The 21,204-nt window shown below is 34.8% G+C and overlaps 1 protein-coding gene across 1 annotated transcript in view; it reads right to left on the bottom strand.

Moving 5' to 3' along the window:
* The window catches only part of RBM27 (RNA binding motif protein 27), a 60,812-nt gene that overhangs the window by 17,052 nt on the left and 22,556 nt on the right, over positions 1 to 21,204 (bottom strand). Inside the window, 9 exon segments of the mRNA XM_070374557.1 lie at positions 536 to 676; positions 1,982 to 2,278; positions 4,490 to 4,643; positions 5,066 to 5,210; positions 7,215 to 7,364; positions 9,218 to 9,382; positions 16,544 to 16,678; positions 20,698 to 20,799; positions 20,802 to 20,984. Coding sequence (XP_070230658.1) covers positions 536 to 676; positions 1,982 to 2,278; positions 4,490 to 4,643; positions 5,066 to 5,210; positions 7,215 to 7,364; positions 9,218 to 9,382; positions 16,544 to 16,678; positions 20,698 to 20,799; positions 20,802 to 20,984 — 1,472 coding nt within the window.

Below are 21,204 nucleotides of genomic sequence, written 5' to 3'. Positions count from 1 at the left end.
TCTCTCATGTGCCAGTATCAAATTGTTTGAGTTGTACAGACTTCACAGTGTTTTTAATATCTAGGAAAGCTATCCCCACTTGTTCTTTTTTAGTTTTCCTAGCTCTCTTGGGAAAAAACAATCACCATTCTAGAGAGTAGCCATATAGATATATTTTCAAAAGCAAAGGAAACTAGTTAAAAACGTATTTCAAAATTTGACTTTTCAATTGATTATGACTGAATCCCCTTCATCATGTTAATTAAACATGACAAATGATTAAAGAAATGGATTAATAAAGACATCTATTAATAAATGGCTAAAATTCTCAAATTCCCACTTAGCTTTGAATAGGGAAAGAAAATTTAGCAAATTTCTGGCTCAATCACTGAAATTTAGGGAAGTTGACCAGCCAAATTTAAAATTAGATGTCACAACTATCTTGATTGAAGAACGAAGACATTACAAATCTGGGTGATAATCAATCTGTTAATTTCTTTGTGTCACTGAACAACTCCAATTCTAAATATATTCAAAGGTTCACAGAAATATATACCTGGCAATCATCTCCAGCACCACCTGACTGATTCAACAAGTGTGCTGCATCACTCTGGTTACCACTGGCATGTCCAAGACGATGTTTCACAGGAACTTTATTAAGAACATATGCCCCTGATGTCTGTGGTTTGCTCATTATCTGCATATACAAAATAAATACATTTGTGGCAGAAGTTTTTTAAATGCCTAGGAATGATACAAATTTAGGACTGATTACCCTGGGGAGGAAGACACAGGAATGTGAAGGTAGAGTGCTTCTATTATTTATAAGGTTTTTTTTTTAAGTGAAGAGGGAGACATATAAATGACTGTTATTATCCATACTCTTTTGGATGTCTGAAATATATCACAACATAATGCAAATATATGTGTATGTACTCACAAATAAAATTAGTAATTTTTCAATGATCCCTTCAATTATGTAATGCTGAAAGACTTATGGGTTTTGACAGTTTAATAGGAGTAACTGTGATAAGACCACCCTAAAAACATAATACAATCTCAGGCTGCATTAACAGCACGGGGTCTAATGGATCACAGAGGTGACTGTATTACTTTTATACACCATTTAGCCAACACCTAGGGAAAGCCTTTACCTTCAGGACCTAACATGAAATGGGACAGAGACAAAAGAAATGAAAACTTAACTGCAAATAAACAGGATGGTGAATGGAGTTAATACTAGGTTCTGTTAAGGAACATGCTTCTTATTTTATCTGAGTATATTTAATTCAAACAAAAGAATGCCTAGGAGATTATCAATATCATCAATGTCTGAATAGTTCTACTGCAGGGTGATTTGCTCTTTCCTTCGTTCATCTATTCATTCAAATATGTTTAGAGCACTATGTGCCAGGCCTTGTTTTAGGCACCAGGGATAGAACAAATAAAACAGACAAAATCCCAGTCTCCTGGGCTCCCATTTCAGTTTTCAAAGAAACAGAATATTTCTATATGAGAAAAAATAGGACAAGAGGGTGGGTATAAGAGTGATTGATTCTAACACAAAACAAAGAAGTTGTTCTAGATTCAGGGTTGTTCAGTGGTGGATGGTTATTGTAACTGAGTGTTGAGAAGATGGTATTTCTTAAACATGAAGATTTATGGGCCTTGTACCTAGAGACTGACTCTGTAGATCTGAGAAGGTAAGACCCAAAAATGTGCACCCAGGTATGTGATTCTAGCACAGTGCTTCTCAAACTTCAAGGTACCTAAAAATCATATGGACAGCCTATTAAAACAGATTACTGAGCCCTACCCATTCAGTAAGTTGAGGTGAAGCCCAAAATTACATGTCTAATAAGCTCCTAGGAGATCAGATGCTGCTGGCCTACAAACCAAACTGGCTGGCTCTGATGTAGAAGACCAAAGACAACAAATTGAGAAACAATGATCTAGAGGATAGGCCAAAAGGACCTTTAATTCCCTGTGAACCCCAGATTACCTTCTGAATCCCTCCATGTACTGATGAGGGAGGAGACTGGGCCACCAGCACCTGCTGCTGATGAAGGTGCTGTGGCAGGTGATGGTGCTGCTGTGACAGATGACTAAGTGTTTGTTGTTGCTGCAGGAGTAGCTGTGTTGGAGACTGTAGTGCTGGTTGCTCATTATTTTCCCTGTGCCATAGGACTCGAATGAATCGGTTGTTTAGAACTGCTTCAGTACTAGAAATGGCTTTTCTGGCCTCTTCATTAGTAAGATATTGGATGAGGGCTGCTTCTGGATCTCCCTTAAAAGCAACCTATAAGAAAAAACAATAGCAACAACAAAACACAGAAATGAGTGATGATAGGCAAGTAAATATATAAATTACTGATAAAGAATTCAAAAGCAGAAAACAGCCTGCTGAAATCCATTGTGAAGTATATGTAAATAAAGATAGTTATCTCTTATAAGGTAACATATGTATTTCAATATTATATATGAACGAATACTAGATCATTTAATAAATAATCCTAGTGATGTTACATAACCACTTGAGAAAAGATATAATAATTCCTTCCTGATATCTTACATCCAAATAAACTTCAGAGACAGAAAATGTTTTACAATAAACAAACAAAATAACCCACAAAAACCCAGGGAGAAGAAGTGAATATCTGTATACTCTGAAGGTCTGGAAAGCCTTTTTACAACACATCTATAAATGCAGGACCATAAAGACAAACAGCAGATTTGACCAAATAAAATCTTAAACCACTGTCAGTCCAAACAAGCCAAAAACAAAACAAATGACAAAATGAAAAAGTAATTTTAATATATATAACAAGCAAAGGTTTGGAAAAGCATTATTATACTGCCTTCACTTAAAAAAATGAGCAAAGACAGTGGATAGGTAAATGCAAAAGTACTGCAAATGGTGTATATAAATTAGAGTCTACGTAGGAATAAAAACAAAGCAAATTCAAGTAAGTACGATTTTTCACTTATGAAACTGGTCTAAAAATTTTTAATGGATCTGTATTATAGTTTTGATGAGGCCTCATAAATTGCATTTGGGAGTATCAATTTGGCTGTTCAAATAAAGTTTTAAAATTTCCTTAATTTCAGCAATGTGTCATTAAAAAAAAAAAAAAGTTTATCCAGAAAGAGCCTTACCATAGCATTGTTTCTATTAAAAAAAAAAAAAAAAGTAAATTTCCCCAGAGAATAGTGTTTATATAAATTATGGCCTACTGCTATGGACTGAATTATGTCCTCACTAAACTCATACATTGAAGCCCTAACCCCCAGTGTGACTGCCTCTGGACACAGGGCTTTTAGGAGGTAAACAAGGTTAAATGGTATCTAAGGGACAGGACCCTAATCAGACAGGACGAGTGAATTTACAGGAAGAGATCTCTGTCTCTTACCCTCCCTCTCCTTCCAACACGTAAGCACACAGCAAGAAGGTGCCATCTGCAAACCAAGATCCATATAGGCTAGTACCTTGGGTTCCAGGCTATGGTATTTATTATAGCAACCCAAGCAGACTAATATACTCATCTACATTAAGCTACCTATTTTTTCTAAATGCCATAAAGAATAATGACCTAGAACAATTTAAGAGAAAAAAGGTAGTTAAGAGATAGGTAAACTATATTTTGATTTGATGGCAACACTAAGTAAACTGACTGAAATACCAATTTAAACACATCTTCTACTTATTACCCTCAATTATAGCAAAACACTCAACCACCAAATTGGTAAATTCAAAAACTTCGCAAGCACATAGCAAAATATAAAAGCTATGATTTACCTGATGTTAAATTTTAGTATCTAAAATTCTCACAATTAGAACCATGTTTAATCAATTAATATTTCACAAAAGCCAGTTCAGTAGACAAAAATACAATCTTAGAAACTACCAAAAATCTCACTACCTAGTTAGAATACTAAAGCAGGTAAAAAAAGTCATTTGTCCAGACATAAAACTATGAACAAAGATACAATAACCAGCCCAATGTCTTTCAGGAAGAGTTTCAGAAAGAAACCAAATGCATTCAGAGGACAAATTCAGCACAATTTCAATGTAAAGTTGGGCATACAAATACATGGTGGGATTTAAAACACATAGCAGAGATGATCAAACTAATCACTGATTTGCTTAAGCAAAAGTGAGCTGTTTCCAAAGATACATTATGGTCTAGTGGTTAAGAATCTGCCTGCCAATGCAGGGAACACAAGTTCGATTCCTGGTCCAGTAAGATCCTATATGCCACAGAGCAACTAACCCCATGTACCATAACTATTAAGCCCAGGTGCCACAACTATTGAAGCCCATGTACCTAGAGCCTGTGCTTCACAACAAGAGAAGCCACCACAAGGAGAAACCTGCACACCACAACAAAGAGACCTACACAACAAGAGAAAGCCCCACACAGCAATGGAGACCCAGTGCAGCCAAAAAGAAATAAATCCTTAAAAAATACATTATATATATGGATTCTGTCACCAACATAGCCACACCTACCTGGATATTAACAATAGTTCCAAATTTGCTGAAGTGTTCGTTGAGCTTGGTAATGTTGTTCAATTCCTGAGGGATTTTCTTGACTTCTAATTTGGTGTTTGTATACTGATTCTTTCTCAAGAATCCTGGTTTACTCTGATTGTTATTCCCTTGTCTGAAAGGAATATTAACAGATCTGAATAATCTCCTACATTATGCCCTAGGCAAGAGATAATCAGCAAAGAATATAAGTTTATATTTATTCAACTGTCTTTTATAAGCACTTAACATCCTTCAGATATTAGCAGGTAACTTTCACATTATCCTTATTACATAAGAAGAGAACAGGTGCAAAGAAAGACTGATGTCTCAATAATTATAAAACTGGGCTAGGCCTAGAAATTATTAATATCTGTTATCAATATTCTGTTGACTTTTTAATATATAAGACATACTAATGATGCCTCTGGGAACCTTAGCTTTGATACACATAGAATGAAAATTAATATTAATGACAACTCAATTCTACAAATTTACTAATGCAAGCAAAAAGCCAAAAACATCAATTAGATGTTACTAATAGGCAAATTCTCTTACTTTCCCAACCAAGGTTTCTTCGTGAGTGGCCCTTCCAAACCACTCATAGCTCTTTTCCGGCTATCAGGTTCAAGAACTACTCGGGTTATGTTACTATTAATTGAAACAGGAACCGGTGGTTCAGTCTGGATGACAATGTTAGCAGCTGTTGAAAACAAAAATTAACATTACTGGCAATGCATTATATTTGGGGAATTTCAAATGATTAAAATATTTAGTCCAAAAGTTAAAAATCACTGTGAATAGTACCTAATACTACCACTTCCTTTTCAGAAATGTTTAACAGTAAGAATAAATTATCAATTGCCTCCCTTTCCTCCTTTTTTAAAGATACAATATATATGTTTAAAAAGTCCTAGCCAACTCTAATGACTGAGTCAAGCTAGGATCATAAATGGAAAGGGGAAAAAAAATCAGTTTAACAGTGTTGGAGAATGAGATACTTAACCTGATGCCAAAGTACCACTCTACAAATTATTTACTTTACAACAGAAAGCTAAACAATTACTGCTCTAGGTAAGTGATCAAATTTATTAGACCATAAACAGAGTGGAATATTTATCTTCTTATATGATTCAATAAGAGGTTCACATGGATAGGATATTACTATGAAATTACGATTTTCTTATATGTGGCAATATTGTGATTATATAGTACTATGTCTTTTTCTCAGATGTAGACTAATCTCCAAAATTTACTTTCAAGTGATTCAAGAAAAAAAATGTAAAGGGAGAGGGAAGGAAGGAGAGAGGAGTGCACACAAGTGAGCATTCATGCCCAAAGCTGATAAAACCTTAACAACTGGTGAATCTAAGTCAAAGTATCTAGGTGCTTATCGCACTTCTGATTTGTAGCTTCATAATTATTCAAACTTAAAAGCTGAAAGGAAAATTCAAAGCTAGTATTATAAATTAACACATTTCATTCACAATAGTTAGGACTAATAAAATATTGGGTTGGTCATAAAGTTTGTTTGGGATTTTCCATAAGATATTAACTTTCACCAACCCAACACTGTATTAACACACTGACCTTACAACAGGTTGTCAGTGGAAAGAGGTATGCTGAACAAAAAAAGCAAATACCGACGCAAAACTACACATGTTACATTCTGAGTATTCTTCATGACTTTTAGCAACTCCACCAAAAGTAAAATTAATAGCAAAGAATAACAACTGTGGGGCTGAAACCCATGATCTTCCCACTAATTTGGTAACAATATATGCCTTATAGCACAGAAAGAAAGAGCCTATTCTTTGGAATTAAGATTAATGAGCTAATTAATCTAGCCTCTCTTAGTTGGCCTGAGTGTCTTTAACTGTAAAAAGAAGAGTAAAAATATTAATAGTACCTCATTTAAGAGTTGGTGGTAAGAAATACGAGAGATAATAATGTATTAAAAAGCATTTGGTTTAGTCTTGTAGAGTTCACCTGTAGTGGCAATAGTACTATTAACGGAAGTAAAGAACAGTAAACAGAATCAGGATAAGTAGGTAAGAACAGGAAAATGTCTACCAGATAAGTAAATCTGGAAAATATTATCAGGATGGCCCATGGCCAATCATTCAAACTGAAATTAAATACCAGAAATCTGACTATAATAAGTAAGAAACCGGAATCTCATCAAACTCTTTAACCAAATTTGTTTTGAGTGGAGATATTAACCCATATTAAAAGCAATACTTGCATTTAATCTTTTAAGATTTGTGGCTATACTTTATAAAGGTCCTAACATACGGTTATAATCATGAACACTAACAACAGTCAAAGAATAATTTTATTACAGTGTTTTAAGTTCTGTGTTATTAGTACGAAGCATAGCTCTTAAAATACAAAGTAGGCCATTAAATGATTTTATTCCTGGAGGAAGAGGGATCATGTCCTCTTTCTACATCTAACATCCAGCACAGTGCCTAGAATAGCCTAAAGTCCTACAAAAAGAGCAATTAGTCAACATTAGTATTACTTTTACTTAAAAATAAATATATTCTGCTTAAAGCTTTAAAGTAATATTTGGATATAGATATTCAAAAACATTTATGAGAGATCATTACATAATATCCTTCAGAGATAAAGAATTTTTAGACCTCAGTGAGGTCTAAATGCCCAAATGACATTTAGTATGACAAAAAGTTAAAGGCAGTATCACCTCTTGGATTTGCATCCATATCTCCAGATGTTAGGCCAATCAAGTTTGGGCGCTGTGTCTGCGTTCTTGAAAAAAACTGTCTATATTGAGATCTACCAGAACTGGTAATACTAGGAGCTTCTGGATTATAACCATCAGGTTCATAGGTATCTGAGGGAAAACAAAACAACAGAACACGTAAAAATCAAGAGTAAACAATTTATTATAAAATAACCACAAAAATGAATTTTCTTCAACAAATAAAATTATATCAACCCACATGTATTTCTCTTTGAATTAAGAGTAAATCCAGTCACAAAATACAGACATGCAAATCCATTCTGAATTATGGATATGTTTCTGGATTCATTTACCTAATGTCATTTTTGTCCTCTATAATAATCACATAATTAAAACTTCACTGCACATTTTTAATAGAAATGTTCACATATACAAACACCATATACAAAAGACTGAGTTTCCTCTGTACTCATGTCTCACCACTTTCTAGGTATTCTTTTAATTAAAAGAGAAACAATAAATCTATTAACTTGGTTATCTGCATTTTTTTTTTTGGCCACACTACACAGCATGTGGACTCTTAGTTCCCCAACTGGGATCAAACCCATACCCACTGCATAAGGAGTGCAGAAATCGTAACCAGTGGACAGCTGGGGAAGTCCCTGGCTATTTGCACTTTAAACTAGAGAAAAGAGTCAATTTCATATGTAAAATATATTTTAAATGTTGTATTTCAAACAGCTAAATAAGCTAAATTTTATATTTACAAATGTAATCATTATCTTACTACCACCTGCCTCATCAACACATTTTTATCATCTTCTCTATATTTTCTCTACAACTGAATATTTAATTGGGTTTTTTTTGGCCACTCTCTGCACAGCATGCGGGATCCTAATTTCCAAACCAGGGATGGACCCCAAGCTCCTGCTGTGGAAGCATGTAGTCTGAACCAATGGACCACCAGGGAAATTACTAAAAATTTAATTTCTAAAATTCTAATGTTAAATAAATATTTTATAAGCATTGAAAAAGCATTCTGAAAGTGTTCATCTCCAAAACATCCTCTGCATCCTACACAGAATCAAAGAAAGGTTAAGATGGAGTGAAGACATTCTCTCAAATGCATTTATAAATCCTTGCAGCTCTTTTTTTTCTTAACGGAAAAATTCCTTTGTGGCTCATATTAGATTTTAGCTACAAGACAAGGTACCTTTTACATTTTTATTACTAGCCAATCAGTTCTGTAATTCAGAGTATAAGATCAGCAAATTATAATTAAAAAGTTTCCAGTGATTAATACAATTTGGTACTCCTGACAGAAAAATCTCCTACATTAAGGCTGCAAAAAGTTTTAAAGAAGATATATAATCAAATAGCCTTGTGCTAATAATTCCTGGGACCACACAGAACCCCAAGAAAACTGAAGGTCCTTTAGTTAATTATGATGAACTGAGATCTAAAGGCAAAGTGAAAAATGTTAAAAACCTCATGAGACACCCTCAAAGCACTCCACGTATCTTCAAAAATGTCAATAGGAGGGAAGAATTTTCAAGAAATCATTATACACAGTCATTCCATACAACAGGGGCAGAGGGGAAAAAACACATGTTCATCCATGATCAGCAAAAAACCACGTTTTGTTTTGTTTTAGAAAAAAATTAACCTAGCTTTTCTTGTAACATATAACTGATTAGAAAACATTCAAGTAGATACTGTTCCTATCTGCTGGATTAAAAACTAGTTCAAGGAACTGCATGACCTTAGTTACTGAAGCACAGAAAGTAAATACAAAGGACACCGGAGATGACAGACACATAGGAGGCCTAATCATCTAGGGGCACTAGGGACAAACCAAAGGAGCACAGAAACAGAAAACAAAACCACCTGGGAGCTTTAATGGGAATCTGTGAGAGCAGATCAGGATACCAGGTCACCTCTTAGGTTGGCCAGTTTATGGTACAAAAGATCAGAGGTGGATGGCCATCTGTAGCAAAGCTTACCTGGGACCAGAGGGGTGGGGCTGGAGACTGAGGTATGGTACCCAATGGAGGATCCCATGAGGTTTCGAGGTGGCACCAAACGAGCTGCCAACAGAGGAGGCGGTGTCCCCAACTGAAGTCGCTCAGATGCAGCAGCACCATGTTCACGAGAGTACATGGGCTGTCCTACAGAGGAAAGAACAGGAGGGCAGCTGGGATTGAGAGTCACAAGCTTCTCTAAGTAATGATCTACTTCCTGAGACTTGAGCCAAGAACAGAGAAAGTACACCAATGGGAATAGTACTTGAGAAAGATGCTATTAATATTCCTTCTAACTCAAGAAAGAGACATGCAACTGGGTAGGATGCACTGAGGTATAAAGAAAGGGTACGAATTAGGTAGTGTGACTGCATAATGTCCGTTTTTTATCATCTTAAATGGAATAACTACATGCTGATCTTACCAGAAACTGATCAACTATATCAAGTTATTGACAAAGGAGCCCTGAGCTATTATTCATGTAGAGTTTAATATTCAGGGAGACGTGGTTATAAAAGCTGTCATATCCATTTAAAAAAGATAAAAACACTCCTCCCAAATTCATATAATTTCAGGTATGCACAAACTATTCCCCTATCTGGGAGCAGAAAAAAAAAAAACGTAATAAAGGAATTAAAAAAAAAAAAAATACCCACCACAAGCATACTCTCACAGAGAATAAGAAACATTCAAAAGAAAAACATAAAGACAGTGAAAATCTGCTATCCTGTAAGTAGGTGGACAACAAACAGACAAGAGGACAAAATCCCACAGGAACAGACTAGCCACTGTACACATAAAATATCTCAGATATTACAGACCACTTTTGGAAAGAAAGCACATTTAGAATTTATAGATGCAAAAATGGCAGAAACAATGAAGCCAAATTATATAGAACAAGATTAAAAAAGACAAGGTATCAAGGAGCAAAACCTCTCTTTGGTTGGTTATTTAATAGTATCTTTTTCATTTACTACTCCATATGAGACCTATTTTTAAGATTTACTCAATATTTTGTATCTGAAGTCAGACATTCACTATGTGACACAAGACAAAGTAAATTTAGATTTTTTAATATGATGAAATATCGTTATAAAGTTGTAAAATTCCAGAAGACTTTTAATACACTTTAATAAGAAGTCAAAAGCAACCACTTGATTTCACAGTAAACGTAGAGAAGAAATGGATATGGTATACTTTCCAATACATGGAGAAAAGGTGGCAAATCATATTGTATAAGGGGACCACATAATTGTGTGCTTAGCACCAATCTTTTCAAAATTTACATGAAAAAAGATCAATCATTACATTGCAAATGCAATCTAACATATCCTCAATGATCTGAAAATAGCTGAAGCATGATATACTGCAGAGAATTCCTTGCAGAATGAAGTCATGTGCTAAAGAGAAAAATGGGAAGTACAATTTCAGTTCATATGACTAGCTTAAATTTATGATAAAGCATTTCATATAGCATGTGTATTTAATTAATAACTATCTCAAAGTAAATGAGAAACTAAAAGGCTAGTTTGTACAATGCCTTTTTAAAATGAATGACAAAGAACATGCATTCCTACACTTCAGAAAGATGGCTGTTTATTCAAATGAGGCCTGATTTTCTTTAACATCTATTCAGATCTCTAAATACTATATGAAAAATAGAGTTCCTTAGGTAAAAGGTTGATTCTAGGTCTGGATAGAAAACTTGTACGATGAGTCTGGTACACCTTCATATAATGCTCCAGAAGCAAGATGGCTACCAAACACCAGCATGTAAAAAATACAACAAAGCAACCTCCAGAAGCCAACATGAAGAGGCTTCCCATGGTCAAATAAGAGCCAATCTGAACACCAAAAAAGGCCACAATGGGGTGAAATATACCAAACATTAGAAATCCATGAGTTCATAATGATACTTAGAAAAAGTACAGTGGTCCCTCTGGAAGATACTTGGAAACAAACTCATTTTCTGAAAACTGATAAATTAAAGGACAGAAGCATTTATCCTGTCTTTCCTGTAAAAAGTACATTTCAGGTTAACCAAATGGTGAACACTGCCAAGTTCTACTTTGTAGACTGTCAGCCAATAAATGTAGAAGAAATCACAGAACTCGAGTATCACATTTTTATAGCCCCCAATGAAGCAAAGAGAACTGGGCAGGGATCACAAACAACCAAGAGCAATTTTTTGAAAGGATGGATCAGGATGAAAACACCTGTACACAGTGATCAATATTTGTAACACAGAAAGGAGACAACTTGATATTGTACACCAGGTATATACTGCAGTAGGAAGTACAAAACCCCATCAGTACAACATTCATGCAAAATAAGGAGGAAAAAAACCCTAAATGTGACCCTATTAATCTACATCTAGATAAATCTCCAATTTCCAGAAAAAAACAGGGAATAGAGGAATGCATTAAATGTCACCAGCAGATGCAAGATACGCCAAGTCTAGATTATGGTAAAATTCTTTAGGACAAATTATCTGCTCCTTCAACAAGTAAGTGTCAAGGGAGAAAAAAAGAGGTAGGAGAAATTGTTATGGATTCAAAGGCTTAAGAAACACATCAACTAAATGTAAAGTGTAACCTTGCTTGGATTCAGCTTCAAATGAATCAGATATAAAGGAATGTCTATGATACAACTGGGAAATATGAGCACTGATTAGATACTTGACAATAATACCTGTTATATTTTGGGACTGTGATAAAGTATAGTAATTGTGTGTATTTATCCCTTATCTTTCAGAGATTTATAGATGAAATGGTATGTTTGGAACTTGTTTTTAAATAATCAAGTCAGGAGTGAGTTACAGATAAAGCAAGGTTAATCAATACATTGATAAATGTTGAAACCAGCAACTGAGTAATGACGATTACTACAGTGTTTATTCTCTTAGGTATATTTGAAATTTTCCATAATAAAAAGTTTAAAAAAATCAAGTTGGTTATAATGATGGTGAAGATAAGCCAGTCATAATTTAGATTCATTCACTTTAGTTTTTTCTCAAACTTTTATTGGAATATATTTGATTTACACTGCTGTGCCAATTTCAGATGTACAATTTGACTCAGTTAAACATAAATATAGGTGTGTGCATATATTCTTTTTCAGATTCTGATTCAATTTAGTTTTTATCAGTGTAGAGTGACTGAATAATTTCAAAATGCAAGTCTCCTAAGTTCATGCTCCTATTGTAAGTCATTCATGTATCTTATATGTCTGATTGATAGCAATATTTTCATTCTTTAGAGTCAGATATGACTGAGCAACTAACACACACACACACACACACACACACACACACACACACACACAATGTTAACTCTAGTCTTTTGAAGATAGTCTTTATTCAAACTAAAATTTTAGCTACTCTTTGTAATTCTCCTGACTTTGTCTTCAAGTGTATTCACAAGGGAAAAAAAAGTCTTAAGATGAGTTTTAAACTGAAAGCTCAATCAGAAGAAAATAGAAAGCTATACCTTCCAATTATTGGCCATACTTGTTATGTGTCCTCTCTATTAGAATCCAAGGTCCCTGGCATACTTTTTAAAGTTTCAGGGTCTAAATGGTGCCTAGCACATAGTAGGAACTCAATACTTAACACAATGGATGAAAGTTTATTTACTAACTGCATCCCAATGACATTTAAGTGTTTCTTAGGATGAATACCTTTATTTGATATTCATCAGACATTATTTGAAATGGGCAATATGACAACTAATGCAAAACAAATCCAAGTAACACATGAAGGGAGAGAAATTCTAGACAATATATGACTCTATAGACTGACTTTTCTAGACATCAAAATCTGTGACTGTGCACAGAAAAATGTTATGTACTTCACAGAATTAAATGAGGCATCTCAAGTTTAAGAATATGATGTTTTAATAATCGTACACAGCTAATAGGAAATATATTCTCTGAAAGATAAAAGTAATTTATGTAAATTCACCTGAAGACTGACAACTGCCTTTAACCTAAGAATCAATCTTTAGGCTGTTATATTCTACCACTAATCTTTCACACACTCAATACAAGGAGCTTAGCAGGTACAAAATATTTCTATTACATCTTCTTCAAAGAAGCAAAAGAAACAAGTCAAATTTAAAGAAATATAATTTAAAATGGTTCTGTCCTGTGAAAACAAAGCAAAACAAAACCTCAAACCCCAAAACCATACACTGAACTGGCGACTCTGAATTTGGGTAAAAATGCTTAAGTATGTCAAAGGAAATAGTTGTTTTTAATAGGTGTTTTTCCATACACTTCCAACTGTATTTCATTATTTAAATCCTTTTCAGAGTATCTGTGACACTTTAATTCAACAAAAACCAAATTTCATGTTTTTTTCTAAATTATAACCATACCTGCCATTAAGTTTTAAATAGCATTGCCAGGAGCCCCATATACCCTACACAGTTATACAGTGGGGAAATTCTTTTTCTTCTTTTAACATCCAATTGTGCTCTTCAAAACTGAGTGACAATTAGACTAGATGAAGGTTTTATTTCGGGCAGAATTAGTTCCTTTGTTACATGTATTTCTGAGGCACTCTGTTGCTTTATTTTTAACACCAAAATACACTGTAATTGGTTTTTTGTGAGTTTGTAATTTTTGACATATTTCTTTCCCACTATTAGATTTTTAGCTTCTTCGGAGAAAAATCATCTCTCACTCATATTCCCAGTACCGAGCATTGAACAGACCCTATTCCTACCTCTACAATACCAGATTTCATTTATCTATGTTTATTTGGGTCCCTATTGATTAAATTTTCACAACTATCATATGATATGCTGTTCTTCACTTATACACACTTTCTATGCTGTGAATATTAATGATAATTTTTTTTAACTACAATTTTTTTATAATATTTTTTCATTAAAACCAAAAGGGAGCTTTTGTCATACTAAGTCAAGTAACTGAGACAGAGAAAGACAAATAATCATGTGCTATCGCTTATATGTAGAATCTAAAACAATGGTACAAATGAAATATTTTGTTTTGTTATCTACAAAATGAAATATTTTGTTTTGTTATCTACAAAACAAACACTCACAGATATAGAAAACAAACCTATGACTATCTAGGGGAAAAAGAGAAGTGTGGGACAGGGAGGATAAACTGGGAGACTGGAATTGCCATATACACACTACTATATACAAAATAGATAACGAGTAAGGAACTAGTATATAGCACAAGGAACTCCAGTCAATTCTCTGTAATGACCTATACAGGAAAAGGATCTAAAAAAAAGAGTGAATATATGTATAAATGTAACTGATTCACTTTGCTGTACATCTGAAACGAACACTACATTGTTAATCAACTATACTCCAACAGAAATTTTTTTAAAAAGCTGAAAAAAAAAAAGCGCTGGATTTTGTGCCACAAAATTAGATATACATCTGAAGTAGAAAATAAAATCTAATGTTGGAGGAAAAATTCAAATGGAATCACAATGTTAAATTTAACAATATCAAAATAAATCGTAATTGCCACTTTTTTTATAAATTAAAAACAAAATGAAAGTTTTATGAGTCAAAATGCTAAATTTAACAATATGAAAATGTGTCATCTGCAAAAGACTTTCAGATAAATAACCCATTTTTCATATTTACAAGTCCAAAAGCACTAAGAAATAATGCTAAGAGCTGATTTAGGGAGGGGAAAGATGAAACAAGATTGGTAACTGTTGAAGCTGAGTGATGGGAACATGGGAGTTTATTATACTACCTTCTTTATTTTTATATATGTCTGAAATCGCCCATAATTAAAAAAAGAGAGCAGTAAAATAAGCACCGTAACAAGATACTATAGTAATTAGAAGACTGTGAGACACTAAAAGTAAAACAAAATGGCTAGTTATTTAACTATCATATATGGTTTCTGTCCTGAGAAAGCATAGCGGAACACAGGAGGAACAGCAGCACTGAAGAATTCTCATAGGAACTGTCCTGGTTGGTTCTCTCAGGCAACTAGCTTAGCAGCATTATATGGTGTAACGTGGAGGGAAAGTGGGAGTAAAATATATTGGAGTCAAAAAGATTGCAGCAATAATAAAAATGTGAAGTGATTCAAGTGTGGATGAGGGCAGAAACCATAGCGGGAAGAAAGAGAAAAGGATGCATCTAAGAAAAAGAGGAAGAATTTTTCAATTAACTAGAAATAAAAAAGCAAAGCAATGAGTCAGTCATGATAGGGTTTTCAATTCTAAGTGATTAGGTGGGTGTTATTTACATTAGCAAATAAAGACAGGGATTGTGGAGGTAATGGAGACTTAGAGGAAAATAATAGGTTTTGATTTCGGAGAGGCTGAAATTTATGGAGACAATCATAACTACAAAACTATAACAATAATTCCTTATGTATAGCTTAAGGTGCCAGATACTATTCTAGATGCTTTATATGTATTAACATATAACATGTTTCCCCAAAATAACCTTAATGAGGTGAGTAATGTTACTATCATTTCTATTTTTTACAAAAGAGGTAATTAGGATGCAAAGAGGTTAAGCAACTTGCCTAAGGTCATAGTGACGTAAATGATGGAACTGGAATTTGAATCTAAGCTTAATTACTTTCCTGAGTTGCCTCCCTAGGTCATGACAGAGATGAAGAAATGTTTATGATAAACACAGTTACAAAAAAGGTGAATTTATAAAGTTACCTAGCTCTGTAAAGAAATTCTCACAGTCTGACAGTTTTAACAACCAACTACTTTATTTTTAGGTTTCTGAAGAAAGAAATTTTTCTTTTAAGCCTTTGTAAACTAAAAACAACAGTAACCAAAACTATGAAAAATAAAAGACAGGATTCAAGAAAAACATATTATTACAGTTAAGCATCAATGTTACAAGATAGTCTAACCACTAAATACTATAGTTTAAATGATGCTATGCTCATTTCAGCATTACAAGTTAAATAATTAGGTGTATTTTATGCGATCTTTTGTATGCTCTTAGGAGGTAAGTCTTAGGCTTTGGAAATTCAATCAGAAGAACAATTCTTGAACAGAAGCTTCAAAATATAATTCCTTTAGCAGAAGAATGTTGCTACACTATAGCAGAGCAGACTTCTCCAATACAGAAGGCCTTGTCCTTCTCTCCCATCATCACACAAAATTAAAATACAGTTACAGAACATAACCACACAGTAAATTGCCCTGTAAACATAAGTATAATTTTGTATAGATAGTCCTTAAAATAGAAATTAACTGTATTTTTTTAAGTGTTCTGAGAAAACGTCTGGCTTTTCTATGCCCTAACAATTTTATTAATAAATCAAATGTGTACTTACGTTCTGACACTGTATAAAGGAGGTTCTGGGGTAAAGGAGGAGGTAGTCTTGCTCCTACTGGTGCAAGATTGGGCACTGCACTTGTCCCAGGCTGGTCACGGTTGTTGATCAAGCTTGACTGTGTTATGGGTGGTCCTACAGACAACAAAAAGTGAGAGCTAGAGCAGTAATGTTTGCTACATAATAAAAACACTCACTACACCAAGTACAATAAGGATATTCACATATAAAATACCTACTTTGGTTTAGAACAGAATAAAGAAATTTGATATGAGCAGGCTTGAGCACTCAGAGGATTGTTAATTTAAATGACATTTTAGTTCTGTAATAGACTAATCTAGGGTGGAAAAAGGGCAGAACTGGTTGCATCTGGAGGCTGGGAGTAGAAAATGGCCAAGAGATTTGAACAAACTTTCTGGGATGATAATAAAGTTCTATAGAACTCTTAAATTAATGATAAATATATTTGAGTATATCTATGTCTAGAATGTACTGTGAAATGCATTAAAACTAAAAATGGAGAGATGGAAAGATATATGATGACACAACATGAAAAAGAAAGTGTGAATCACTCAGTTATGTCTGACTCTTGACGACCCCATGGACTGTAGCTCAGCAGGCATCTCTGTCTATGGAATTCTTCAGTCAAGAATACTGGAGTAGGTAGCCATTCCCTTCTTTAGGGGATAGTAAAGTGCTAACTGTAGAAGCTAGATGGTATTTGTTTCCTTGAAATTTTTCTTGGCAAAGTGTTCAGGGGGAAACAACACTCTTAGATTTAACTTTTACACAGATATGTTCCCCCAAATGACGTAGGATCTTTTATTGTGAGAATTTCTGTACATCAAAGATGCCTTTTTATCTGAGAAATTAAATCTCAACTTGAGCTTTACAATTATACCATTTATGTGACAATATTAAATACTCACAACCCACTGTTAAAAGAACCATATTGCTGTTGACCAAATCTATGCATTAAATGTATACAAACCTTTATCAATTTTAATGAAATGTGTTCTACAAAGAATTTTACTGCAGGAAAGCTATGCAATGGGTACATGATGTCATATTAAACTATTTTTGCAACTTCCAGTGAGCCTATAATAATTTTAAAAATTAAAAATTTTAAAAAGAATTGAAAAAGTACCACTTAAATAAACTGAATGGTAACCATTTTTTCAAATAATTTGCCAACTCTTAAAACATTAAATGTCTTCAGGTAGGTATTTTCTTATACCTCTGTACACATGTAAAAAAAAGATCTTCATGATCCAGATAATCACGATGGTGTGATCACTCACCTAGAGACAGACATGCTGGAATGCGAAGTTAAGTGGGCCTTAGGAAGCATCACTACAAACAAAGCTAGTGGAGGTGATGGAATTCCAGTTGAGCTATTTCAAATCCTAAAAGATGACACTGTGAAAGTACCTCACTCAACATGCCAGCAAACTTGGAAAACTCAGCAGTGGCCACAGGACTGGAAAAGGTCAGTTTTCATGCCAATCCCAAAGAAAGGCAATGTCAAAGAAAGCTCAAACTACCGCACAATTGCACTCATCTCACACGCTAGTAAAGTAATGCTCAAAATTCTCCAAGCCAAGCTTCAACAGTACGTGAACCGTGAACTTCCAGATGTTCAAGCTAATTTTAGAAAAGGCAGAGGAACCAGAGATCAAATTGCCAACATCCGTTGGATTATCGAAAAAGCAAAAGAGTTCCAGAAAAACATCTATTTCTGCTTTATTGACTATGCCAAAGCCTTTGAGTATGTGGATCACCACAAACTGTGGGAAATTCTTAAAGAGATGGGAATACCAGACCACCTTACACTCCTCCTGAGAAATGTGTATGCAGGTCAGGAAGCAACTGGACATGAAAAAAGGACATGGAAAAAGAGACTGGTTCCAAATAGAAAAAGGAGCACGTCATGTCCAGGAAGCAACTGGACATGAACTGGACATGGAAAAAGAGACTGGTTCCAAATAGAAAAAGGAGCACGTCAAGGCTGTGTACTGTCACCCTGATTATTTAACTTATATGCTGAGTACATCATGAGAAACACTGGGCTGGAGGAAGCAAAAGCTGGAATCAAGATTGCCGGGAGAAATATCAATAACCTCAGATATGCAGACACCACCACCCTTATGGCAGAAAGCCAAGAAGAACTAAAGAGCCTCTTGATGAAAGTGAAAGGAGAGTGAAAAAGTTGGTTTAAAGCTCAACATTGAGAAAACTAAGATCATGGGATCTTGTCCCATCACTTCATGGCAAATAGATGGGGAAACAGTGAAAACAGTGACAGACTACTTTGGGGCTCCAAAATCACTGCAGATGGTTGACTGCAGCCATGAAATTAAAAGACACTTGCTCCTTGGAAGAAAAGTTATGACCAACGTAGATAGCATATTATAAAGTAGAGACATTACTTTGCCAACAAAGGTCTGTCTAATCAAAGCTATGGTTTTTTCAGTAGTCATGTATGGATGTGAGAGTTGGACTATAAAGAAAGCTGAGCACCGAAGAATTGATGCTTTTGAACTGTGGAGTTGGAAAAGACTCTTGAGAGTCCCTTGGACTGCAAGGAGATCCAACCAGTCCATCCTAAAGATCAGTCCTGGGTGTTCATTGAAAGGACAGATGTTGAAGCTGAAACTCCAATACTTTGGCCACCTGATGCGAAGAACTGACTCATGTGAAAAGACCCTGATGCTGGGAAAGATTGAAGAAGGGAGGAGAAGGGGATGACAGAGGATGAGATGGTTGGATGGCATCACGGACTCGATGGACATGAGTCTGAGTAAACTTCGGGAGTTGGTGATAGACAGGGAAGCCTGGTGTACTGCAGTCCACGGGGTCACGGAGTCGGACACAACTGAGCGACTGAACTGAACCGACACACGTAAAATGACTGCTCCAGAATTTTCTCAGTTATATTTTAAAAATTCAGTCTTATTTCTGTTTTAGCTCAACTAGCAACTGTTTTTTTTGAAATGATCATTTTTAAACATTTCTCCTAATTTTGGTGAATTTGATAACAGCATATTGACCCCCTTTTTTTTGGAAGTCTTTTATCAGTAAAGAGATTCATACCGAAGTACATACTGGTGAAATGCTCTGATATCTGAAAAATACTTCAGGGAAAAAAAGTAAAAAAAATTGTGTGGGGCAGGCAAGAAGAATAAATGAGACAAAAACAGATGAATATTAACCATTGAATTTATATGATGAAACATGGTATATTATTATTCTACATCTGTGTGTATTCAAAAATTTCCATAAAGGGGAAGAGAAATTGGATGAAGGCAGTCAAAAGACACAAACTTCCAATTATAAGATAAATAAGTACTAGGGATATAATGCACAACATGATAAATATAGTTAACACTGCTCAATGTTGTATATGAAAGTTGTTAACAAAGTAAATCCTAAGAGTGCTCATCGTAAGAAAAATAAAATTTTTTACTATTTCTTTAATTTTATACCTATATGAGATGATGGATGATCACTAAACTTACCGTGATAATCACTTCATGATGTATACAAATCAAATCAGTATGCTGACACCTTAAACTATACAGTGCTGTATGTATATAGATTAATATAACTGGAAGAAGAAAACCCAGAAAAGTCCCATAACAAAATGTTTTAAAGAGTATTTCAATATTCTCTTAGAGATTTTCTTTAAAGATGCTGCTGCTAAGTCGCTTCAGTCGTGTCTGACTCTGTGCGACCCTAAGGACAGCAGCCCTCCAGGCTCCTCTGTCCACAGGATTCTCTAGGCAAGAATACTGGAGTGGGTTGCCATTTCCTTCTCCCCTTTAAAGATGGAACTTTCACTAAACTACTGGCATACTCTTTTTTTTCTGACCTCTTCAAAATGCTGGCTTTCTATCAACGAGCAAGATTTTGACTCCAGGTCAATATAGGTTAGGGCACTACTAATAAAATTTACACTTGGAGGTACTATAAATAATGCAATAATGCAATATGACACTGGGTAGAAAAAAGGGAAGAACATCTTAATTATGGGAATATATTCCAAATTCTATTAATAATTTATTTTTCAAATTCTTAAAATCTAGTGTCAAGTTACATAAAAGGGATGGATTCCTTTAAATATTCTTCACTAAAGAAACTATACATATACTTACGTGGTATGGGAAGCACAACAGAAGGTGGAGGCTGGCCATGTCCTTGGGGAACAGGAAGTCTCATGCTGTGGCCAGGGCCTGGGCCTGGGCCTGGGCCCGGCCTGGACCAGGGCCTGGGCCAGGGCCTGGCATTGGAGGCATTAACATTCCAGGAGGCGGTGGAGGAGGAAGCCCAGGAGGAGGTGGAGGGAAAGGAATCATGCTTGGTAGAGCAACTTCATCAACAACCAAGGGATCATTTCCATGATCAAACTGACAAAGGTCACCAAGTACACAGAATCCTCTTTCTGTAAGAATCAAAGATAAATTTCACTATGATCTACACTGAGTTCAGCAAACAATTCCCTGAAACATCCACCAATCTGATTTATGGAGTGCTTTTTGTGCAAGGAATTTAAAGCCTTCTTAGTGTTATTCTGTTACCATTGCATATTCCTGAGGTAGGAACAGGTGTACTCTCTACTTGCTATACTGTGACACTATGCTTTACTGAGACAGCAAATAATC

This window comes from Bos mutus, chromosome 7 (assembly GCF_027580195.1).
Source record: "Bos mutus isolate GX-2022 chromosome 7, NWIPB_WYAK_1.1, whole genome shotgun sequence".
NCBI lineage: Eukaryota > Metazoa > Chordata > Mammalia > Artiodactyla > Bovidae > Bos > Bos mutus.
Note: the sequence above shows the minus strand (reverse complement) of the source record. Positions and strands in the feature narration are given on the sequence as shown.